At 39.6% G+C, this 26,305-nt stretch overlaps 1 protein-coding gene across 2 annotated transcripts in view; it reads left to right on the top strand.

Annotated features, from left to right (window-relative positions):
- usp6nl (USP6 N-terminal like) overlaps positions 1–26,305 on the top strand; it is an 84,087-nt gene that overhangs the window by 5,095 nt on the left and 52,687 nt on the right. Inside the window, exon 4 of one of the 2 annotated variants that reach the window (XM_074625686.1) lies at positions 9,194–9,300. In XM_074625686.1, coding sequence (XP_074481787.1) covers positions 9,297–9,300 — 4 coding nt within the window. In that variant the 5' untranslated portion in view covers positions 9,194–9,296. Of the gene's footprint in view, positions 1–9,193; positions 9,301–24,945; positions 25,153–26,305 lie in introns of those variants that run through there. The other variant, XM_074625685.1, reaches the window with a different exon arrangement.

Raw genomic sequence — 26,305 nt, 5'->3', positions numbered from 1 at the left:
ATGTCCTATTCATGGCTTATAATTTAGTTTATTTTTTATTTTTCCTCCCATATTATTTATAGTTGTACTAATAATATTGGAAGCACAAGTATTACTATTTTTATGAGATTTGTGGGAATTTACTTAGTGCTAGACACTAAAAGAAACTTGGCAGAAATTAAAAACATAATATATTCAAGATCCAAGCCTTTTATTGTCATTGTGTAGTATAACAAAATTAGATTGTGACAATCCCATGGGTGCTAATGAAAAGATAATACAATAAAAAATATAAGAATACAATATGTATATTGATGAGATGACAGTTTTTCCAGATTACAGTTTTGCCAGATTATTGCACAAAATGTCCGTCAGATAATTATATAATTATTGCACAGAGTGATCAGCAATATGTGTACATATTTGTAGCCAATCAAGATCAATTCATCCCCCCAAATTATGTCCTATTCATGGCTTATACTTTACTTTATTTTTTCTTTTTCCTCTCATTATTATTGGTAGTTATACTAATATTATTAGCAGCACAATTGTAAATATTTTTAAGACGTTTTTGGTAACGTGAGGTGTGCAGTAAAGCTCAAAAAAATATTTGTATTAACTTTTTATGGTAGTGTATGTATGTAAGTTTTATTCTGAAAGTCATGTCGCTTTAGTTCCGGTTGTATAATGGCTGAATGTGTGGAACTTGACATAGCCGAAACCCCTGAGGTAGCCTCCCGCAACGGAATCAATGCGACCCGAGAACCAATCACAGCCTCCCATTGGCTCTAGCCCCGCGTTCCGAGGCTCCTGATTGGCTGCGACGGCCTGTCACTCACTTTGATGAGCTCGGATCTGCAAGCTGCTGCATTTGTAGCGTTCAAAATGAATCGGAAAAGCTCAGTTTATAGTGTTAAAATAAGAAAATATGTGGATATAAACAGTGTCGCACGGTTGCGAGTTGTTTGTTAATTAAAGTTGAGCATTAGTGTGTTATTTCCTGCCTCACGAGAGGCGATAGTTACCTTTTGGAGCAAGGTGCGTGAAGTTGAATAGAACTAACGGATGTGAGGCACATTTATTTCAAAATAAAAGCGTGAAACGTGTCACATATAGGGATAAAAGTCATGCGTAAGCCATTTAATGTATGGAACCACCTTGTTATTGTAATAGTGTACATAGTGAAACGTTATATTGAACTTTGAGTTCAAACATACATTGTAAATACTGATAAAATACCATATAGTACGCTTATATATCAAAAAAAGGTTGATGTCCTGATTAGTGTGTCTTAAGGCTTGAAAACAAAGTATGTGTGATAATTTCTATAAAGCTATTAAACCAACTGACTATTATGAAAAATATATTTAAGTCAGTATCAATTCATTGTAGAATTATAGGGCTTTTTATAGAACATTTGTGATTTTATTTTGAAAATTCTGGTAGGAAATGGTGTGTTTTAATGTTGTGGTATTGACAATAGTGTGTCTTTCAATCCTTCCTATCCCGCTTCAGGATAATGCGGCTTATCTCAGTCAGGGGCTTTACAGTTTGAAAACACAAGGCTGTTTGTAGTAGTATGTGCCACTGTGTGACTGAGAGATGGTTTCAAGGCCCTAAACCTTGTAATATGTAGTCTAAACCTTGCAATATGTGGTCCACCTGCATGACTAGAGTGTTAAATTAAGTGGTGGGTAATGTTTTACCTCCAGTATCAAGCAAAACAACCATAAACTGATAAAAAAACAACAGAAAAATCATCTTTTTTTCTCCTGCAGGCTCTTGTCCTCCTCATATTGCTGTCATCTTTAAAAAGTTGCTTTAAAGTCTGAGTTTTGGTTGGTTTCTGGTGTTCGGTGTCGGGCTGCAATGAAGTGAGCAGTATGTCAGGATGTGTCAGGGTCAGACTATTTGCTTTATCAGCTTTTACGTGGAGCCATTGTGTCACTACTGCTGCTGCTGTGCTGCTGCTGAGTTGCCTTTCTGGGATCAGCCCTTTCCCAGCTCTGATGCAAAATAGAGATATAAAGCGAAGCAACATTCCTAGATAAGGCAAGACCTGTCCAACTACCAGTACTACTACTACTGCTGCCATTCATAGCTGTAGAAGACCAATATAGTAATAATGTAAACAACAAATATAAGCCTGCAATTCAGATTAAGACTGACAAATTGCCATTTTGTCACATGTGGTGGCTCCAAGCAAACTTTGTGTTGGAAGTAATATGCCTCTTCTAATCTTTGTGTTTCTTCTACATTAACTTTGTTGCTGTACTATAAAAAATAATAATAATTATAAATAATAATAATAATAATAATAATAAATTAAAATATATTAAAAAAAAAAAAATAATAATAATACAAAAATATAAATAAATAAAAATAAATACATAATCAATTCTCACACCAGGTTCCCAACACCTATTTATATGTACATTTACATTGTGAATCGTGCTTTTTATTGGTTAAGAAAAATGACTGCAACCATCTAAACCATGACAAATAAAGTAATATGTACGTATAATAACAGATAGTAACTGAAGTGAAAAATAAAGTATTCATAAACAATGGAGGAGAAATAATGGTACTAATACTACTACTAATAAAATATACTGAAAAATATATAGTAAATTAAAATAAAATATAAATATATAAATACTAAAAATATAAAAATTAAACAAACAAAATGTAATAATAAAGAAATATAAATGAATACAAATAAATTAATTTATAAAATCAATTCACACACCAGATTCCCAACACCTACTTATAGGTACACTTAAATTGTGCAAAACGTTATTGTTTCTGTAGCCTATAGAATTTGTTGAAGCGAACATTGGAAAAACTGTCCGTTTGAGACCAGAATCCGGGGGTAAAATATGAATTATTCTAGGCCTTGCACTACAAGAGTGTGTGTCCTGAACTGACCTACCGCTGTACCTTTTTCAGCGGGATAAAAGCTCTCTGCTGCAGCATTTTGAGGTTAAAGATCTGGCCAGTCTTCACGCCACCCTGCTGCCAGTTCAACATTGTCAGCACCTGACCTTTTTACACTCGACCTCCTGCTGGCTTTTATACACTGTGTGGCATTTCAGAGACCCAGTGAATGTGAGGCACATTTGCACCCTGCTAAGAATAGTTAACTACAGCTACAGATTTCTTACTTTTAAGTCTGTAATGCAACAACTAGACATCACAAGATGCTTTTACTCACATTGCTGTAATCTAGGTGTGTCTACAGCTGCAACTAACCATTGTTTTTATTCACATATTTTGCTTTAAAGTCTTTATTTTATCTGACCAACAGTCTAAAAGCCAAATATATGCAATTTCAAAGAGAGAAAAGCAGCAAATCTTCACATTTGACAAGCCCGAACTAGTGAGTATTTTGCTTTTTTGCTTAATAGACAACTCCAAAGTTTGATTTGATCAACTAATTAACAAATCCACTAGAGCTGCAATGAATTATGGATTAGTTGTCAGCTATTTAATTAATTGCCAACTGTTTTTTAAAGAAAAGAAAGTCTAAATACTCTGATTCCAGCTTCTTAAATGTGAATATATTCTGGTTTCTTTACTCCTCTATGACAGTGAACTGAATATCTTTGAGTTGTGGACAAAACAAGACATTTGAGGACGTCTTCAACATTTTATAGACCAAACAACTCATCGATTAATCGAGAAAATAATCGATAGATTAATTGTCAATGAAAATAATACCCCACCCTATATATTAGTGGATGAAAAACACTGGATTATATCTCCTAAACTTTTCTTTTAATCTAGATTTCTAGGCACAGAATGTTCACTTCTTCCACTACGGAATCTGCTGTCCTGCATCTGGTGTACAGTAAATGTTGTACCGGGTTTGCACACAACTAGCTTTTAATATAATTAATCTAACCGTAATGCCCAGATTGGGTAAAGAACATAAAATGTCCTATAAAAAGAGTTCTCCGGCCAGCGCTGTGTTGGAGGCTGCTGTTGGATTTGTGGCTCGGTGACAGAGAGGAAATGGAAAAGCCCCGCAGTCGTCAGGGTCAACAACCACAAATTAGTTCATCTCCTTCTTCTGTTCCCGCTCTATCTCTGTTACAGAGCCTCTCCAGAAACAATTGAGCAGTCACTGTGTATGTGTGTGTGTGTGTGTGTGTGTTTTCTTGTTGAAAGGGCAGTTTATTTGCAAGCTGCCTGGCGTCAGGTGGCTCCCCAAACTCAAAAGCTGGTTTTGTCTGACTGTAACATAGCAACAGAGACTTGACCTGGTCTCTCTCTCTCTCTCTCAGCTTCGTACAGTATGCCTTCGTCTGTTGTTTTTACAACTTTATACGTTATCCTAAATGTGTTTCCCTTCTATGGCTGGACTTTGTTTACGTACTTTTCTTATTCTGTCTCTTTCTGTCCGCCAATCCTGTAGCTTTCTCTCAGATGCGTGCTTATGATCTGGCACCTGGTCGCTACGTTTTTATAGAGGTTGACGCCCAGAAACGTCACAAACAGCAAAATGATAAAATCCAGGCAGAGGGCTGCAGGGTCTCTGCAGATACAGACACCACCACACACTTTTAGTGGGTCAGAAGGGATCATTGAGAGGGGAAAATCCTTCTCATTGTGCCTGTTTAAGGAGGCAGATTAGAATCAATACCAGAATCAGTAAGGCTACATCCACACTAATACGTTTTTGTTTTAAACGCATAACTTTCGCTACGTTTATGCCTAGCGACCACACTACTCCGGCGTTTTAGAACCCTTAAAACAGACGTTTTGAAAAGGTTTAAAACTCCGGCGTTGCTCTTTAGTCTCAACGGGCGGAAACGGAGACCTTTGAAAACGATGACGTGTACACCCACGTTTGCTTCTCGATTGGGTCTTATCAGTCGCGACGTGTCCTTCCCTGATTCGTGACACTTTTCTGGAAGAAAACAAACGACATCAGCCGTGACGAGACTGGAAACAGCTAGCCTTTCTCTGTCCAAACTACAAAATCCGCCAAACAGCAACTATAAAACTCACTAATTAACATCTCATTTGTTTAATCTGTACAAAAAGTGTGTAAAAGCAGCAGGTTGTGATTTTATATGGGCTCTAGGTGGATTTCTTTTTACATTTGGACCGAGACAGGCTAGCCGTGTCCAATGTTTCCAATCTTTATGCTAAGCTAAGCTAACTGGCTGTAGCTTTATAGTTACCGTACAGACATGAGAGTGGCATCAATCCATTTATCTGACTCTTGGCAAGAAATCAAATTCCCCAAAATGTCGAACTATTCCTTTTAAAAAGGCTGCAATAGTCTCACATGTCGCTGCAGCTTCCCTGAATCTGCAGGTCAGCTGAAGTCTTTCAGTACAGTGCAGCAGAATTTGACTCACTACGGAAGGCAGGCAGCCCACCCATATACCAGATGTAGTCTACCGACACTCACACACACACGGAGGGTTTGTGCATTCCCTCACTGGCGTCCAGGCCTCGGCAGCGTTCTGCTGCTGCTGCCCGTCTTTATTGGCCGCTGATCCCCGCTGGCTCTGTCAGCCGCTCTCTCTTTTAATGCCCGGCTTCAGAGCAGAAACACACAGCAACACCGGCAGATGCTGAGCCGCCCTCTGGCCTGTGTGTCTGTGTGTCTGTGTGTGTGTGTGTGTGTGACCCTGCGTCAGATGTAACTAACCTCGTATCCAACACACACACACACCGCTGTTTGGCCAATATGGTTTTATGAAGGCTGATACAGATATAATTGTGGATAAATGCGCATCCAGCTGCCTGCTGTCAGATTTCAGACTGTTTTCATGTCAGCGGGTCGTTACTGGACTTCAGAGAGCTCTAACCAGTCTGAGGTTGACGTGGTTACTCTTTAACACATCATACCGGCGGTTACACATCCCTCACAGCTGCCGGCCTGCTGAGTTTACAGCACAGAACAAAAGCGCTCTTGTTTCTCTGGTAGCATTGTGGTTCAACAGATACGGGTCTTTTGAAGGCTAATAGATTTAACATTAAAGCTGCCACTAAAGAGTGTTTTGTACGATAGGACTCGGTGATTAATACAATTTCATTTTCAAGTACGATTTTGGCTTCAAACGATTATGAAAACAAAATAATCAAGATTATTATGCTGCGTTCTGTTTCACATTGACGCTCTCGTTTTGTCCTGTTATAAATCCGACAGCCTGTTTTCGCTGTGTTTCAGTATGTTGAATATATTTTACCAAAATGTTGAATATATGTTATAGTTTTCAGTAGGTTGTGGAAGTTTTACAACATAGTGGATTTTATATATTTTTATCTAATTTATTTTTTATTTATTTTATATATTGAATATTTTTTGTAGTAGTTTTCAGTATTTTTTTTTAATTATCATTATTTTATTTATTTATTATTCTTACATGATTTATTTATATGTGTGTGTAGATTTATTTATCTGTTCTTTATGTTTTTCAATTAAATTAAATATTTAAAGTTCAAGAAAATCAACTGTTATTAATTAATTTTCTGCCGATCAGCTGATTGATTCATCGACAAATAGTTTCCCCATTAGGTGTAATAATGGCTAACAAAGTGGTGGAAACAGCAGGTCTGCATGACTAACAACATGTACCAGTTGTTCCTGAACTAAATGAGTTTATAGATCCATTCATATGATTTTGCTGTGTCATGCTAGTTGACAATCAATATCTAAATCTGTAATCAATCCAACTGTCTAATACCTTGTCTCTTCTCCTCTCTGTCTGTGACCTCTCCAGACACACAACTGTTACAAACATGTCATCAGATCTGACCTTGTGACCTCAGAGTTCAGTCTAACTGTAAGTGTAACTGACCCCGAGCCTCCTCAGTGATGGTGAGGCTGACTGACTGTGTGTACTAACAGCTCTGTTAGTGTCAGTCTTGATAACTGGCTGGTGTCCCAGCTCAGGGCAGAGGTGGACATATGGTGGATCTAATCCCAGGTCACAGCCTCAGAGCTAATAGGGTTTTCCACGGGCCCGGGTGGGTCCGCTTTAGCGATGACATGTGTCTCCACTACAGAGCCCCACAGCAGGGGACGACCATGACACCGTGGTCAACCCAAGACGGTCTCCATCATTTAGCTGTGTCTTCGGCGGCTAAACTGTGTGTCTGTGCTGGAGACCAGAGAGAGAACGCTCTGTTTGTTAAAGTCTCAGTGTGTTCAGCTGTCAGTACTTTGAGTCTCTGTGGTTTGGAGTTTAGTTTCACTCCTGTGTTCCTGTTTGTACTTTCACATATCAGCCTTATTTTACTGTGTTCACTTAGGGATCTAACTTTAACGTTGATTGCTGCTTACTTTACATTTTGGTGACCCTGAATAGCAGCACCTTGGATAAAAGGATGCACTGCTGGCATTTTCCACTGGTTTTTAGACACATGAACGGCCTCTAACAATGTTTTTAGAGTCTGTTGAGGTTGGAGGTGGTGAAAATGTTCGGCATATTTGTTTATTATCAAGCAAAAAAGCCAAATCTTTTCCAGTTGCAGCTTTTTAAATATGAGGATTTGTTTGTTTTTGTTCTCTTAATTGGATATCTTTGGGTTTTTTGAAGACGTCACCTGAAATGAAAGACCCTTTTCTCTATTTTCTGTGTTTTTAAAGAGTAAAAAAATTATAAATAATTCATATGTTTCTCTAAAAATATAATAAAGAGAGAAACCGCTGATGAAATGCATCATTAGTAGCCGCCAGATGCTCTTCTGTCACAAATCTAGTTTGTGAAATATTTCCTTTAAAGCCTGCAAACCACAGCTGCACTTTAACTCTGCTAAATAGTTTTCAACCCTCTCTAAACCCAAATCAATGTTGATGACAGTGATGGAGATAACAGCGCCCGTAAGGCAATGTGAGCTCTCTCTCTCCACCTGTAGTGTGAATGGATCCCTGCTCAGATTGCTGCTTATTTGTCACTCGCTCTGCTGCTGAGGCTTTCTGCTGACCGGTGCTGGTTTTACTCGCAGCCTGGAGGATATTGGATCCACCAGCATCTGCAGTAGCCGTGCTCATGGCAACATAAAGGGGGGCGGGTAGGGGGGGGGGGCTTTATTTCTACATCACCTGCATCATTTCCTCCCTCCGCCTTCCTGCCCACCCCTCCCTGCTGCTCCTCATCCAGCAAGCATCTGCAGCAGAGTGATCAAATTACCCATTATTACCGCATACTATCATCAGATTACTGTTATTTAGTCCAATGACCGGGGGATTAGGACGGGTGGATGCACACAGAAAAACCGAGGCTATTCATTCACCCGCCTTGTGCCCTGCCATTTCTCTCCCAGTGAAGATGTTAATGAGCAGGACCACATCCTTAATCAACTGTGTGTGTGTGATTGTGTCCATTTCAATGACTTCTGAATGCATCTGTGTACTTTGGAAGAAATATAGCCTCATTTCTTTATCGATTAGAGTTTTGTTTTTTTTGTCTGTAAATGTCAGAAAATAGTGAAAAATGTCCATCGCAATTTCCCACAGTCGGTTTACAGTAGGGCTGTCAAAGTTAATGCGAATTTGCAATGCTTTGTGAAGATACTGGCATCATATGAGACTAGAAAACCTAATGAATCCATTGGTACCAACCATGTCATACTAGCTTGTCGCGATGGAGGTTAAATAACACTCCAAACTTAGGCTACATTTTGGTGAGAAAAAACTGTCATGGCCATTTTCAAAGGGGTCCCTTGACCTCCGACCTCCAGATATGTGAATGAAAATGGGTTCTATGGGTACCCACGAGTCTCCCCTTTACAGACATGCCCACTTTATGATAATCACATGCAGTTTTGGGCAAGTTATAGTCAAGTCAACACTCTGACAGCTGTTGTTGCCTGTTGGGCTGCAGTTTGCCATGTTATGATTTAAGCATATCTATTATGCTAAATGCAGTACCTGTGAGGGTTTCTGGATAATATCTGTCATTGTTTTGTGTTGTTAATTGATTTCCAGTAATAAATATATACATACATTTGCATAAAGCAGCATATTTGTCGACTCCCATGTTGATAAGAGTGTTAAATACTTGACAAATCTCCCTTTAAGGTACATTTTGAACTTTTGGTCATGTGATGTGTGTTTTCAGGCGTGTTAGTATGGACGAAGATTATTTCTAAAACGGTACTAAAACGCTCATGTGAGGAGATTGTTTTTGATCGAAAAAGTGCCGTTTAATGTGGATGTAGCCTTAATGTTTGTCTTTGGTTTCCTCCTCAGGTCATGAGTGCCTCTAGGAAGGACCCAGTGGAGAATAACCTCACCTGTCCAAAGCCCTGCCCTACCTGGGCCTCACCCTGCCCCCCGCCCCTGGACTCCCACCATGAGTAAGTTTCTGATATTTTTTTATTTATTCAACAAAAACTGTCTGTTCACGTGTGTGCTTTCTTCCACTTTGGCTTTGTTGTTGTGATGCATATTGCAGGAAATTGTGATTTAGTTTTCCCAATGCCTGTTATCTTTATATTAGGAGGTATGAAACAACATGAAAAACACTAGGATGTGACGTAGAGGTAACTGACGTTGCGTTTTAAACCATGAATTTGAAGTTTTTGTTATTGGAACCATGAAGATTGATATCTATCAATTTGTAATTGTGTATTTGTGTCGTGATTTGTATTTGTGTTTCAATCTGACCAGAGACGTGGGGTGAAAATGAGCCATTTGGCTGAAGCACGTCTCTCACTTTTTACAATATGGGACTTTTAAATAGGTTTGTTTTGCGTCTTGTGGCTGGAGAAGATTTCCCACCAGTAGTTGGTTGTACATTTTACACAGATTTTGGTCTAATAAACTACAGGTTGGTGCTAACAGCATACTCTTGGATCTTATAGGAAGATGCTTGTAGTCTTGCACAGAATGATGCAGCAGTGTAGCGCAGCAGTGTTTAAGATGTATCATGAACACACTGGATCTGCCTTCCTTTGCACCTCCAACCTGATTCCCCCCGTTGGCAGGAACATATGGCACGGCGGAGCAAGTGCTGCAACCCTCTCCGCCTTATTACTCATCAATCACACCGCAAAGCATGATGGGAGGGCAAATGTAGCGGGATGTGCACTCCACCAGCTCCATCTGAGTGCGTGTGCTGCCCTCTGCCCGTCTCTGCACCGCTGTATGTCAGTACAGTGTGACTGTAATGGCTCGGCCTCACATGTCGGCTCAATGTGAGTCATCCAGCTGCAGTATATTCACTTAATGTCCCATACCTTCATACATGTGTGTGTGACACACAAACACAGACACACACACTGCACCACAAGATCATTTTCACCATGAGGGGGTGTGTCCTGTGGTGAACATGAGACTGGCTGATGAAATGTATATCATTAGAGTATACAAGTATTTTCCTAATAATATATTTCATGATATATATATATGGTAAATAAATGTAAAATCTAATTTTAAATAATCATAAAAGTTCGTTTAATGTGATAATCTGAAATCCACTGTAACAAAAATTAATCTTCATCCTAATTTGCTTGGAATTATTAATCTAGAAACATAATTTTCCGAAAATAAATGATATAGTAATTATTGCCACGCCTTAGAGAACTAATGTATGTTCTATCATCGTCCATGTGTAGCTTGTTTTTAGACACTAAATACACATAACATTGCTGGCTCCATCTCCGTGTTTAAGCGACGTCTTTCCGTCATTTAGACGTATGGTGACTTTTACATAAATCATCATAAACATCACGTAAGTGAATATAACAATAATTCTTTCTCAGGCTGCATCAAGTATGGCTTTTAAATCTCATTTTGCTGTTGAAGCCTTGATTAATGAACAGAATGAAAAAGCACTTTTATTAACTGATCCGATGTGACAACAATCTCCTCAACAACAATTAAGTTTTGGGATTTATTAAACTGACTTCATTCTTTATGGAAAGGAAATTGTGCTGCTGTTGAGCTTCAACAATCAAGTAAGTTTAGAAAATGTCATCACTTAATCTTTTTTATAATACATCTCAATAATACCAAATCCCACACAGTATTGAATCTTATATCAATGTACGGCCCAGCGTTAAGCTAAACGTGTGAAATATGAAAGGTTAATTTGCTCTGTGATATCAGGCCTCTATGTTTCCAGCTGTGCCCTCTCAGAGCTGCTGGTTTTCTTTGCTGTTTAGTGTTTAGCTCACTTCACAGATTGAACAGCAGCCAGCGTTTCCTGCTGCCAGCGGCGGCGTTAACTCACTCCGTGCCGTTTGCCTCGCCACTGTTTTTCTCTGTGCAGAGCTGCGAGGCTGCAGATCTGTATACCAGAGGGCTGGGACTGGGTTACCGGGGCAACCCAGCCAGCGCATGTGAGGCGTTTTACTGGAAGGCGATTGGATTATTAAGCAGACGCTGCTGAAGGGGAGTGCTGAGAGGTTTAACCTGATTACTGCCGAGCATACACACACACTAACAGGTGTGTGTGTGGGTGTGAGTGTGTGTGTATGAGTGTCAGGGGAGGTTAGGTGGTTGATCTGATTGATTGGAGGTGATGAAAATGGAGGAAAGTGTGATTGATGAGCTGAGTCATGTAACAGTGGGGAAAAGGCCACCAGCAGCTTGGTGGTGTGTGTTCTAGCTGCCGCTCTGTCTTTTAATATGTGTGTTTTTGTCACCAGAAAAGGCTCTGCTGCATTTGATGCATAAAATCAATATGTTGTTGTGTTAAAAAATAGGGGAAAATGATCAAAACTCAAGTGGAGACCCCCCATAAAGATTGTTTTTTGTTCTCTGATCAATTTTGAGATTTGTTTTCTCTCAGACTAGTGGAAAGAAAACATCCAAAATACACATTTAGGTGTTTATTTTACTACCTTGTCTATTTGCGTCTGTAGATTTCTCCTAAATTCACCAAAAGTTAGAGTTAGATAATGGCTCATTTGCATATTCAAACATAAAATTTAAAAAAACTTGTAATAAAAAACAAGGGTTAACAATAACGCGTTAACGCAAATTTGTTTTAACGGCACTAATTTCTTTAATGCAGTAACGCAACTTGCAATTTTTTTGGTTGTAGCGTGCTCATATTTTTTATGCAAAATGCAGTACCTGTGAGGGTTTCTGGACAATATCTGTCATTGTTTTGTGTTGTTAATTGATTTCCAATAATAAATATATACATACATTTGCATAAAGCAGCACATTTACCGACTCCCATGTTGATAAGAGAGAGCTACAAACAGCTAAAAGTCAAATAAAATCAAATGTCATCAGCATAGAATAAATCAGAACAAGTAAAACAATAGGGAAACGAAGCAACCAATAAAAGTCGTTCAAACGTGTTCAGATCAAATTTTCACAATATGATAATGACTCTTCCAGTCTAATCTCCTCATAAACAACTTCAATGGAGCAAAATACCCAAATAGAGAAAAACAAAAGAGATGAAGAACTTTGGTGTTGTTATAGTCGTCTTAATGTGACCTGAATGTGCTTTGTAAGCAGCCGGCGCTCTGGGAGAAAGCCTTTTATGTGTTTCATTATTCATTTCAACCTTTGATAGACTCACTCTCTCGCCTGGAGATGGTTGATGTTGATATCCTGAGCTAATTACCTTAATTACCCCCCTACAACACACACACACACACACACACACACACACACTGGCGCTGGCCGGGGGCAGGGCGGGGTTAGTTTCCTCTAACGAGTCTCTTAACTGGGATGGATGAGTCACTCCGGATGGTCAGTATTTTAGTAGAAAAAGAGAAAAGAGGGGACTGAGGGAAAGAATTTGTGCTGCTGTAAATGTATTTTATTCTGTTAATGGAGCCTCACTGCAGGTGCTGTGCTGCTGGTGGGGGGGTTCTCAAAGTGGGGTCTGGGGACCCTCAGCCCGACTACAAGTCTTAGCTAGTGCAACAGTTAGCTTGTTGTAGAAGCCCTGAAGGACCCGTACAGCAGTCCTTTGCATATACCGGGATCCAGTCCTGGAGCGCAGCAGAACGTCGGACCGCTGCACGCCACCGTATCCCCGCCGTATGTCAGCCAGGACAGCTAAGCGAGGGTCGGGGCCTGAACTGCTGTACGCAAAGTTACAGACAGGCCTTTTAGTGACACATCACAAACACTCTCGAGGCTGCAGTGATTGTTTTTAAGAAAATCTTGTAAGCCATTGTTTTACTAAGTAAGTAGAGATAAGTAACCTTGGCAACTAGTGTAGTAATAATAATAATAATCCTAATTTTATAGCACTTGTCAAACTTAAGTGCAAAGTTCTTTCCAGATAAAAACGAAGAACATGAGAGCACATTTATCAAGCAGCACTGAGTCCATACATGAAAATGGTGGTGCAAGTGCAAAATAAGAGATATAAAATGACATGACACCATTGGTTCCTCCTGTCCTCCCTAATTTTTGGAGTCACCAGCTGCTACTGGGACTTACATGTGTATGTACATAATCTGTATGCACACATTGATGGACTTTCTTTGCTATACATTCAGCACCATAAATAAATAAATACATCGCTCCGCACGTGTTCCTCAGGGGCAAAACTTTATCAGATGTTTGTGATCTTCTTCTCTGTCCAATCGAAAACAGGCCCACATCCCTTCAGGCTGGATGTGATGTGACAGATAATATTATCTGTGAATAGAAGACGCTGCACTCACTGTCATTACATCTGTTAATGATGTCTGCCTGTCTCCAAACGACTCCCAGCGTCCCCCCAAAGACCTGCTCCGTTGTAGAAAATAGATTCACAGCAAGAGTGATAACAGTGGAAGGGAGAGGAGATTGATGACGAATGATGGAGAGACACACCAGCTATGCATCGCTTTATCGGTGTTGTATAAACAGAAGTGTTAGTTAAAGGAGGATAATGGCTCTGCAAAGACTCAGTGTGTCATCCAGAGAAATAAATGGAGGGAAAGAATGAGCTCTAATGTAGTTGATGAGTTCCTATTTATATTCTATCTCTTCCTGTAGAGGCCTCACATACATACTTTTCCCATATAACGATAAATCAGTGAGAAAGCACTCAGGGTTTCTGGACAATATCTGTCATTGTTTTGTGTTAATTGATTTCCGATGATAAATATACATTTGCATAAAGCAGCATATTTCTCCACCCCAATGTTGATAAGAGTATTAAATACTTGACAAATCTCCCTTTTAAGGTACATTTTGAACAGATACAAAATGTACGATTCATTTGTGATTAATCGAGATTAACTATGGCCAATCATGCGATTAATCGTGATTGAATATTTTAATCGATTGACAGCCCTAATCAATAGACAATACAGTGTACAATTAACACATTTTTTCCTCATAGTTTGTTTACCATTTGAAAAAAATGTGTTAAACTTTTCAAATGTTTTAAAGTGTTTTTCTTTCAAAATGTTTTTGTCACTATGATGCCACCTGCAATTTTCGTCAAAAATATCAAACATCCACACTTTACCAAATCTTATTTTACAAATAGCCTCGGTACATTATGTCTCACTTATCAGTCCATCCATTTCTTCTCCCTTCGTTGTTACTTCCTGAATTAAACACAGAAGAGCAGCCCAACTGAGCGGTAACTGTAGCTTGGAAAGGTCATTTTTTTGCATATATCCAAATTGCTGAGATGTGACATTTAAATATCATATTTTACATATTGAATGTTATAAATAGTTATGAATAACTGACCCTGTATTTGAAAATTGAAATCATTCTGTTAATATTTCCATTTTTAAAAAAACTTTTGTACATCACAGATATACTTTTAAGTGTATGTTCTCTTCTTTATTGCCTCTGTTGCTAAAATAAGCCACCCTAAAATTACTTCTTTACAGGGTCCATGTTGTTATTATCCCCCAAAAAACACCTTCAAATGTGATGCAGGTCCTACTTTACAACCTCTGAGCTCACAAGTAGAGGTTTTGTGGAGCAGACGTGGATGGTTGGCTCCAATCTTTTCACCTGTCCTTCACCTATTGCATCACAAACACTTACAAACACCTTCAACTCCCTGTCAGAGAGAAGATTGATGTCATCGTGTGGCGTGCTGCTGGGCACACAGCGTCTGGGTGTGGTGCCGGATAATTATCTCCTCTTCAAAGCCTCATCTGGCCTCCATCTGCTGGCCTCTAGCATGGTTAGCTTAGCCACAGAGCTCCCAGCAGAGGTCTTTACACTTCTGCTAGACCTGCAGTATGTATTAAAAGCCGTCTTGGTATGCAGGTTCTTTTTTCCAGCTGCAACCTGGTTTACATTCGTTCACCTGGAAGCTGCTCAACACAAGCACAGACTTTCTGTAGCTCGCCACAGAGAAGTTCTGTTTGAGCGCCCAACACACCTCGGCTACAGTTCTTGAGGGAAACGGAGAGTGTTATTAACTCAACCGCATTTTCCATGACAGGCGCCCGTAAGCTACTGATTCCCACCACGATGTTAATCACATAGAATGACAGCTAACGGCGTTAACGTCTCCCTGCGGTGCATGTCATTCTCCGCCCAAGATGTCGCCGTTCTAAATAGCTCTTAGCGGGTGTTCAGGGTGGAAATAGCACCGCGTTAAAAGCCCTGCTTTGCTTCCGGTACCTCCCAGCTGGTGAGGGGGTTGATGTGTGATTCCTATTCAAATAAAGCCCACAATCTACCAGTGTGCTTGCATATATTCGATAGGCCAAGACTTGTGTATTGGCAGATGACGTTGCACCGTGTTGCAGGAAAAGTTGGGCCAGGTTCAACTTTTTTTGCCGAACCACCCAATGATTTTGCTGGAGTCCTTCATGTTGGGATCCCTGCTGTGCCAACGCACTGGTCTCAATAAACTAAATGAGGATCCTGCGTTTTTTTCATGCAGTAAAGCAAAAGTTTGACATTTTGGGAAATACACTAGACCCAGAGAGTTAGATGATAAGATCGATATCACTCTCATATCTCAGGGCTCAACAATAAGGCTTGCCCGAGGCAGGTAAAATGCCATGTCGGCAAGCAACTCACTTCTCAGACAGAGCTGATGATGGAAGTATCCAGGTTTGAGCCTTCTTTCTTCAACTTTTGTTGATTTAAATGTACTCTATGAAACTTGAAATTGAGCCATCTCGCGTCCTTCTCATCTCTGTTAAGAGTTACACATCCACAGGAGTTTAGTTAGGTGGCATTGGAGGATGTGGGCGAACTATGTATTGCGCATTTTGCCGCAAGTTTGAGAGCAAGCATAAAAGGATAAAACATGACAATTAACTTTAGTCTTTGTTGTTATTTGATAACCACTATTAAATAAAACAATTTGTATAGGGATAAGTAAAAACTGACTAAATAAGTGAGATATAACTTGTTAATTATTTGACTTTAGAGTTGCTGATAGGCAGATGTTGTTGCTGTAGAACAAAGCCAGGCAAGCTGTTTCCCTGTTTCCAGTCTTTGTGCCAAGCTAAGCTTACCAGCTGCCAGGGTGCAGCTGTATATTTAATAGTCAGATATGAGAGTGATATCTATATTATCGTCTAATTCTCTACCAAAAAGTGACTGTGTAGTTCCCAAAATGTAAAACTATTCATTTAAATTCAGTCTTGGAGGTTTTGTTGCATTAAAGCGCTTCTTCTGCTCTGTTTCAGTACATTTTCAAGTACCTGAATATGATAACAAAACCGGTACAGTAATAAAACAATAATTTGGTTTTCTGTAGTTGTCTAATGGAACTAAAGCAGCACAGGTGTTGTTGTTATCGGTTGTCTCTTAACATCTGGAGTATCACAGGAATTTCAGATTTGCTCCACTCCTTTTTTTTTGCTTTGTTTGTGTTCGCTCAGTTGATGATGCCACATTTCTGACAACACTTGAAGGCAGCATTTGTCCTTGTGTTTTTTCCCAGTTAAACCTCTAAACCCTGAGGTGATGATTACACATCTCCTGGTGTGAAATGTGTCTTCTTACCTCACACAGATAGTTAGAGCGTATCTGCACACAGAGAATGACTCAAGGCTAATTACAATAAAGATTGGTATTTGTTTGTTCGGAAAGCACCTGAGGAAAGAGGACCGTTTCGGTTTGTTGTTGTTACACAGGTCGGGCAGGTTTATTAGCCTGCCGCGCTTCCTCCACTTCAAGGACTTGTAACCCCGAGCACGCTGTGAGTTTGAACTTGAATAGGGATTAAGGATTAAGATTAGTCTCAATTTTTATATGACATGCTGTTTTCATTAATGCCACACTGTCAGATCCACATCTAAGGTCTCCCGTAGGAAGGAAATGAGATAGTGTGACATTATAAACACTATCTTCACTGCAGTAGCAAAATGGTCATCAAGTTTGACTCCCTGAATGATACTTAATGTGGTTTTTACCCCGACTTCTCCCTCTTTTTTTAGCCGCAATTCAATTTGTTGTGCTCTCTGCTTCGTCGGCATGACACAGTGATTTCATATACCACCAAAGCAGAAGGAAAACATTCACGATAGAGCAGAAACAATCAAAGATCCATTAGTTCTCCTCACAGTATTGCTGATGGCAGCTGCAAATGGCAGCAATTTGGACAAATGTGAACTTTAAAGGACTGTTCAAGTGATTTTACATGTTTTAGCACGTTTACTACAAACCATGATTGCTGCTAACCATCTTGTGAAGTGTTTCAAGCTTCAAATTTGCCAAATTGCTCAGTTATTTTCAAAAATGAATGGGAACCAATGGATGCTGGAACGTAGGAAAAAACCTTCAATAACTCTACAGCATGTTGACCAAACAATCTCACTGCAAGGCCCATTTAGTAGCTGGTCTGGAGCTTTCAACTGCATCGCACAATCTTCCTCAGCAGATAGTGATTGCCCAGTTTCCATTTTTCTGGGTATAGTTTAAAGAGATCTCGTCCACATTGGAATAAAACCTGAAAGTTGAAAGTTCATTCTTGACCGTAGAAAGACACCACAAGCTTCATTCATGCCTCAATTCCACTGCATGGTTTGGCTTGACTCGACTCTACTCACCTTTGGTACCAGGTCCTTTTCTCTATTTCGTTTTCCAGTGCGAATAGTACCCCCTCAGTGTGGGCGGGATTCTCAGCTGAACGCCATAGCGACGCCGCCTGAAACTGTCATGACATCTTCAACGCGACACTCGCTGAATCCTGTCATCGGCAATCAAGCAGAGGAATGTCTGCACTTCGTCAATTGTACGGCGTAGTGTACGATGTATGCAATGCGGTAGTGACGTTCATAACAGACGTTGACGGACAGCTCTGTAATGCCAATAACACTTCAATTTAACTGTAAGTATAAGATTTCACTTTGCTAAGCGTTAATATTTTAAGTTAATTCAGACTTTGATTCTCACAAACCGTCGTAAATTACAGCTCAGTGCGTCCGAAAAGATGCATACTACTGTTTATTCACACTAAAGTATGATAGCACACATATTGAGTTTGTAGTGCATAGTATGAGATTTCGGACACAGCCATAGACTTAGGATCAGAATCCGGTCCTAACCCTAATTACCATGGTTACCAAACTGTTATTTTGGGACCTGTAATTTTTCACTTTGGATTACACTGATTTTGATTTTGATTCATGACTTTCTGCTAGAGATTGACCTGACCAACCAACGTCAGAATTGAATGAACCATCTTCCTTTCTCTGGACTGAATGCTCTTCTCTTCTGCATCTTTGAGTGTATTTTATCAAACAGATAACTTGTCCTTTTGATCAACACATTTTTTTGCACCCTCAATCACACACTGGCACATTTGAAAAGGGACGTTTTTTTGGCAAACTAGGAATAGAACTGAACTCTAAAGCAATTCATGCTTTTTTTTCTATGCCGTTAGAAGTGATGTGGTCTCCATCTCCATCTCTTTCCTGCTGTTTTCAGTCTACTCTGTTCTCCTTTCTCTTTGTTTTTCCACCATGTTCCACCTCCCTCCCCGTTTTATTACAATTCTTTCCAGCGTGTTTTCCGTGACGACTGGAGGTTGATAACTGAGTGTTGTGTGTAAAATATGTAAGATGTGATGCCAGTTTTGTGGAGGAATGCAGTTCGTCTACCCTCTCTCCCTCTCAGCATATTTGGTGCTTTCCTGCAGTGGTGAATGATGCTCGGATGTCATGTTGGTGGTGACAGGGAGGCTGTGTGTGTGTGGGTTGAATTACAGGAGGAGGGGGGGTGGGCTTACAGGAAGGAAGCCTTGCTGGAATATGATTACATCTCCCAGTAAACAGGGCCGCAGTAGGAAATGGATCCTCAGGGCATCGGCCTCTACATACTGAAACCACCAGTCAGAGATTTAATGAGTAATATAACGTTATTGGCGCGCACATACACACCCCACCCTGGTAGATAACATACCTGAACACATCCTCACCTGCACATACTTATGTGTCAGGTTTTCCATAAGTGGGACCTTTGTTTAAAACTAGATCCAGTCAGTGTCGTCCCCTTCTGGTTTGATGGATGAGATGCAGTTTGATTGATTATATATTAATTATCTGATGGTCTGCGGGAAAACCTTAAACCAACAGGATTCTGATGGGATGTTTTGTCGGCGTTCGTACAGTATATTTAAGGTTTAAGAGAGATATATCTCCTGTTACAAATGAAATGATCCCTCTTGGATTATTTGTTAAAGACTCAATGAAATGGGCATCTTAACTTCCTGGAAAAACCGTGAGTACTTAATGATGACCTCATCCTGCAGTAGTACAGTGGGTGTGAACCTTTTTTCAGTACTGGAACTTCCCAACCTGTAGCCTGGGGCTTCCCATTACCTGAACTTTTAGAAACCTTTTAGGCTTTTGTACAAGGTTGGTTTTTGCATTTAAGCATTGCATTAATCCGCAGATTATTTTCTCAATTAATTGATTAATCATTTGGTCCATAAAATGTAAGTAAAGGGTTAGAAATGCCCATCAGTTTCCCAGTGTCTAAGGTGACATTTTCAAATGTCTTGTTTTGTCCATTCATTCCAAATTTACCATCAAGGACCAAGAAAAACAGAAAATATTTGAAAAAAACTCAACTTTATGCAAATGAGACTGTTCAGCGCTCATGAAACTTGGACCAAGCTGTGAAACTTGGCGATGTAGTTCTAAAATGAAACGAGATTCAGCAGTGGCGTCGCCTAATTCTCACTTAAAATGTTTTCAGAAGTAGATTCCCTGTTGCTGCTTCCTGTTTGAAACGGTGAGCAGAAAACCAGGAACCAATCTGCTTTGTGCATTCCACAATATGGAACGTCACCACTTGTGCCGACAGTTGAGTAGACTAGCGTCCTCGCCGGATCTGGTGAACACATACCATAACCGGGAAACTGGAGCAGACACTGGGGACATATTGATATCAGTGGCATTTAAAATACGATTTGGTGATTGAAAAATATGATTGATTTCAAATGGCTCTTATAATATTTATGTTTAACCTTTTAGATTAAATTGTGCTCAATTTTGACTGTTTTCTGAGTGTTTTCTTACTTTTAGACTTGTCGACTCGTCTAAGTTTAAACTTCCATTTAAACATCAGGGTAATTCGTCATTAGGAACATCCCTACAAGTAACAAGTCCTAGCAAAAAGTGGGCATAGTTTCATGAACTTCTTGCCGTGGAAAAGGGCTAATAAACTCTAAAGTTACACCCCTCCTTCTGCTCCACCTATCAAACCAAACAGCCTTTCCTCTTTGGTTTCTGCTATTTATCTTCCACCCCAAAGTCCTGTTTCAACCTGAGTTACATCTTATTAAGAAGTGCACTTCATGGGTTTTTTAATAGTAAAGATAGAATTTCAATAAACTTGGAATAATCCTTTCAAACAGACTAGTGCCTCTATGCAAAGTTTGTAGTTGCAGGGCCTCTGTAATGGATTTTTTAATGGCTGGATGGATTTCTGTGGATGAGTGGAGCATGGAAGAACAGTTTTGATACCTTTTTCATCGCTGGTGCTGCCGCTGGCTGGCTGGCTGCAGCTGAAAAATGGTTAACGCTGCCGCCTGGTTATTTCACTGCTGCTGGGCTAGTTTTCCATACGGCTGCACTTTTATCAAGTTTTCCAGCTATATTATACAGCTCAAAGTGGACCTTGGGGTTTACAGAGGGTTGGTGTGGCATATATTTGCTCTTTATTCCTGATGTTCTGGGCAAAATCCCAGCAGACCAAGTTTGTTTTTCTTTGAGGAGCAGGGTGTGACGTGAATTGGCAGAGATAAGGGAAGGAGAGAGCAACACTCCGAGTAAATGACATTATCAAACCATAAAATAAAAAGATTTCACTTTCATATCAGGTTTTATAGGATGCAGAGAGCCGTGGTTCCCTGCAGCTTTGGTGAAATTGGCCTGTTTCATTGATTTAAACTGGTTTCACCCATTTTAAACCAACTGTGTGCTGAGTTTTTTTCCAGTCGATGATATAACTGAGAAAGAACAGAAGCTGCTCTGTGCCGACTACAGACTCCACTTATGAAGAACAAGAAGAACTTTTTGGATAAATATTGTATGATTTATCTACAAAGATATTTTTAAGCAAGATAATTACACCAAGAAAAATTTGATACGAACCCAGACAAATCTTTTCATGGCCTCTCTAGTTGCCATGGTGAGCAGAGACGTGCTGCTGTTTTTGGTGGCGGCAGCGGCGGCCCTCCCGCTCAGAAAGTTTAGTTCATCAATACGTAATGTCTGGACTTCACACAGATTTTGTACAATGAAGAAAGCTTTGCTGTGTTTGATTGTGTGGCTTCTAATGCCGTCAGATGTGCTTTTTTCTTTTTGCTGAGATGCTGGGAATTCACCCAGATTTAATTTTAACCACTTTGCTCCGTCTCAGTCAGTGCTACCCATCTGTCATCAAGTTATTTGCTCATTTAATTGAAAATAACAGAGTTGACGCAGTTGTTGTACACTAGTAAGATTATTCAAAATCACTGGATACATATCACGGTTTCAGCGTCAAAGTTCAGTGTGTTTAAAGTAAAGCGAGGAAAAGAAATGGTATGAAATCTGTTATCACAAAGGTTATGGACCCCAACAGATTATTATCTGGATTCATTATTTAGTGTGTGAAATGTCAAAAACTGGTGAAAAACAGCCAACACAACTTCCTAGAGCCCAAAGTGACGTCTTCAAATTGCTTGATTTTTTTCCAACCAATAGTATATTTCATATTTAATTTACTTTCTTATACAGGGCTTCAGAGCGCAACCATTTTGATAGATGTATAAGTGTGCCGTTACGCTTCCGTTGTGCAGCAAACATGCTGTTAAAGTGTCAGACATGCTTTAGTGATCCTTTACAGAGAGATTAGAAACACACATGTATAAGACGTAGCACAGGTTGTCTCATAAAACCTGACAAAACATGATGCATGATGTCACTGCAGCGTCTTCAGATCAAGTGTTAATGACTAACAGAATATCTTATCAGACCAAAGCACATTCGCAACCTCCCAACGCCGCCATGAGCCGTCGTCTTACAGTAAACCAGTGACCAGGGGAGAGACCACACACACTCAGAGCAGGCAGTGACAAACACCTCGCCGCCCGTCAACCCGTGATAAACGACACGCACCCTATCGACCAATGTCAAGCGGGATACACCTGATCGACTGCGTGATGGATGAATGTGTGTGCGTGTGAGAGAGACGGAGAGGGCGAGCGTGGAGCATTGTGGGTAATATTCGTTGACTCCCACGCTGGTGTTGCAGTCACCAGGACCGTGTCGTCGTAGATCTTCGGCTGTCTGCCGCTGCTTACATCAAACCCCCGCCTCTTCTGCTGCTCGGCCTCGGCCCTCTGCTGCTTTACCAGCTGTTTATATTTACATGCGTGCTTTCACACACACACGTCTGTTTACTGAGGTCTCTCTATAGAAGCTACAGAGTCTCCACCTTGGTGGTAAACATCGTGGCTGTTTACTGGGAGGTTGGGTCACGCTGGCCTGGGAGAGGTCAGCTCAGAGGAGGTCTGGTCCTTAATGTCAGGTCACAATCAGACTGATTTATTGGCCTTTGGTTCAGCCTGTTTGAACTCTAGAACATTTACTCCTTTATTTCATGGAGGAAGGAAATGACTGAAACCATATTTTATTTATACTTAATATTTATTTATTAAGTCTCACGCTTATTTTCTCAGCTAATCGTATAATTGTTTGATGAATGATCTCTCAAAAAAGAGTTTTCCAGAGTCAGAGAAATATTTAAATGTATTGTTTTGTCCCATTAGTTCAAATCCCATACATAATAATTTTACTGAAGATAATTTAAATACAAAAGGACAAACAAATATTAAATAATTGGCAAAGGATTAAAAACAAACAAAAAGAAACACAATGAGAAATAAAAAATTTAATCAAATAATAAAAATTTAATAAAAAAAAATGTGGGGATCAAGTTGCTTACAAATTCCACATGAAATTTCATTGATGTGGTATATCCAAAATAAAAATAAAAAAACGACTTTATATCTGCAAGTTACATATGAGGAGATTTAAAGCTTAGAATCAGCGTAGTCCAGGAAGGGACGCCACATTTTCTCAATTTTGTCGGCAGAGCCACGAAGCATAAACCTGAGTTTCTCTAGTTTTAAGTGTTGTATGACGTCTCTCAACCATAAAACTCAACTGGGAGGTTTTTCCAGTTCAGGGAGAACCAGCAACAACAATACAAAGGTCAGAGTTTTATGAGTCAACAGTCTTGACATGAGTGGAACCACTTGCCTGAAACCACTAGGCCACCGTGGCGCTCCAAGTCAATTTTAGTCATACAGCCTAAAATCACAAATTTGTCTCGGAGGGCTTTACAGTCTGTCCCACATACGACACCCTCTATCTTTACACCCTCGATTCAAATGAGGACAAAAAAAACTCCTGAAAGAGCAACGGAGGAGAGATCCTTCCTAAAGATGTTGTGTGCAAAAGTAAAATAACAATATGGAGAAACAGATAAAAATAAAGTCCAAGTGTTAAGCTATGAAAACAAAGTTCAAACAATCCCATTATGGCTTTGGGTATGTCTCTAACCTCAGGAGAATACCACTTATGAGTCATGTTTGCAAACGCTGGTTTGCATTTTATGGAGCGACGCAAACCCAAACGAACCACACGCAAACATGCAACAAATTAAACTCAACCATTGTGGTTCCAAACAGACACAACAATAGTCAGCCAAACATTTGTGAACTTCTGCAGTCAGCACGGCTCAGATAACCATGCCATTTGTGTATAATACAGACAGGAAATTGTATTAAAAGTTCCTAAAAAACAACAGGAAAACTCATCTCTGATACAATATGCAAATAATCTGCCCAAAATTCATCCAAATTGCTCGTTTTACACAAACTTTCTGTAGTTGTTGCGTTCACTATTTGGGTTAATTGTACAGTTTATGGCATGCATTGAATATAATATGAAATATCCATAAAATGTGTGACTGAGTCAGGGGTTGTATGATAGAAAAGGGGTCATTTAAGGAAAAAGGTTGGGAACCAGTGGACCAAATTACACCTTGATATTGAATAATATCCAACTACTTTTTAAAGGTTTATTAAAAAGATAAGCATGATAGTAAGTGAATCAGTGTTGGCCTTCAAAAACTTGTGATTTAATAAATTCTTTTCTCATAAATAGACGTCCTTGCTTCAAAGGAGGAGGTTGTTTTTGGCCAAAATTTGAATGAGGTTTTGAATAGAACATTTTGCTATAAAGGGATTAAAGCAGGACAGATGGCATTGGAAAACTTTCATAGCACGACATGTATTGTCGCCGTGAAGGACGCTGGAGTCTGATTGGTCAAAAAGCTGCACACTTCAAACAGGAAATGACACGGGGGAGGGCAAACAGGAAGTGTGAGGCAGAGCCGTAATGTTGTTCTAGTGTGTTTTCTTTCCCGTCCGTTCCCATTCCCTCGCTCGCTCGCTGTGGCACGGCGCCAGGCCGAGAGAGAGGAAGGAGAGAGGAAGGGGAGTCGGAGAGAGCAGGGCATTCTGGGGAATCCCCCCCCCCCCCCTCCCCTGCTTCCATCCTCACACATTAAACTGTCCTGAAATGCTGACTCAAACCTCTGTGCTTTATTGTCTCCAAGGAGTGTTGGAGTGTAGTGACGTGCAGGAGGGTTTGCTCTCAGATGTTCAGTGTTTTATTGTTGTCAGTGTGGAAAACTCTGGATTTTAAAGTAGGATGCGACACTTCAGCTCTCTGCTGTCGGGCCTCTTTCATCGGGTGGACAGAGACATGTCTCCAATGGGATAATGTTGCTGCATGTCTTTTGGAAGTGTAAGTAGGAACTTGTTTGCTATAACAACTTGTTACTGCTCCCCAGTGACCAATCGAGTCATTAAGCTTAAATTGTCGTATCAGAAACGATTTAATTCTTGACAAAAGATGCAACTCTTGGAAAAACTTTAAATGGCAATAATCAATATGTTTATGTTACCACTGGGTCACATGACTGCTTGTGAAAGGGGTCAAACCCACAGAGAATTATCACCTGACTCTGCAGTTCCCTTCAGCTCTATGGAGTGCTTTATTGTCTTTCATCTCATTGTTTTGATTGTACAGCCCACAATTTCCGGATGCAGCAGGCAGAAACAAATATGTTTTATTGAAAGTTTTATTTGGTTTAAATATCAACAAAAACCGCAGTTTCAGTTAAAAGCACTGAAGATAGTGGTCTTGTGAGGTTATAATGTTCTAAAGACAATATTAGACAATATTTTGGCTGAATCTAGCTGTACTGTATTGTTTTGTGATAACTAAGAAGAAATTTCTGTACAGAAATGGAAAACAGTTTGAGGAAATTTAGAAACTGTGCCATCATTACAGTTTGTCCACCAACATTGTTTAACTTTAAAGTATCCCATGCAGTACGTAATATTAAAAAGAACTTACTGAACTATTAATAATAATAGTAATAATAATAATAATCGTAGTAATAATAATAATAATAATAATATATATTAGGTACTATTTAAAAAAAAATGTTTGTTTTTGTTTTTTTCAAAAATAAATACTGATATAATATTTTGGAATTTTTTTTTTAACTTTCAAATATTAGTATTGGCCTCAAAAACATAGCGTCCGTCAGGCTATACTCAAATATTAGCATTTTAACATGCAAATTAAACTACTAGTGGATATTAATATTCCATTTTTAGCATTTTAGCATGTTAAGTTAGCATGATGGTAGTGTTTTATGTTAGTATTCAGCTCAAATACAGTGGAGGTTGATGGTAATTAGTTTTAAACGTATCCTGTCATAAAATGAAGTTAAAGAGTTGGAAAAGTGGAAGGTTTGACCTGGTGGTGCTGGATAGTCAGGAGCTCAGTATAGATTCATCCTCTGGGGATCTCAACTGACTAAAAACATCAGCTTCACAACCATCTGTCGGTCTATATCCCTACACATGCACAGAGCTAAGTTTTTAAG

This window comes from Sebastes fasciatus, chromosome 23 (assembly GCF_043250625.1).
Source record: "Sebastes fasciatus isolate fSebFas1 chromosome 23, fSebFas1.pri, whole genome shotgun sequence".
Classification (NCBI taxonomy): domain Eukaryota; kingdom Metazoa; phylum Chordata; class Actinopteri; order Perciformes; family Sebastidae; genus Sebastes; species Sebastes fasciatus.
Note: the sequence above shows the minus strand (reverse complement) of the source record. Positions and strands in the feature narration are given on the sequence as shown.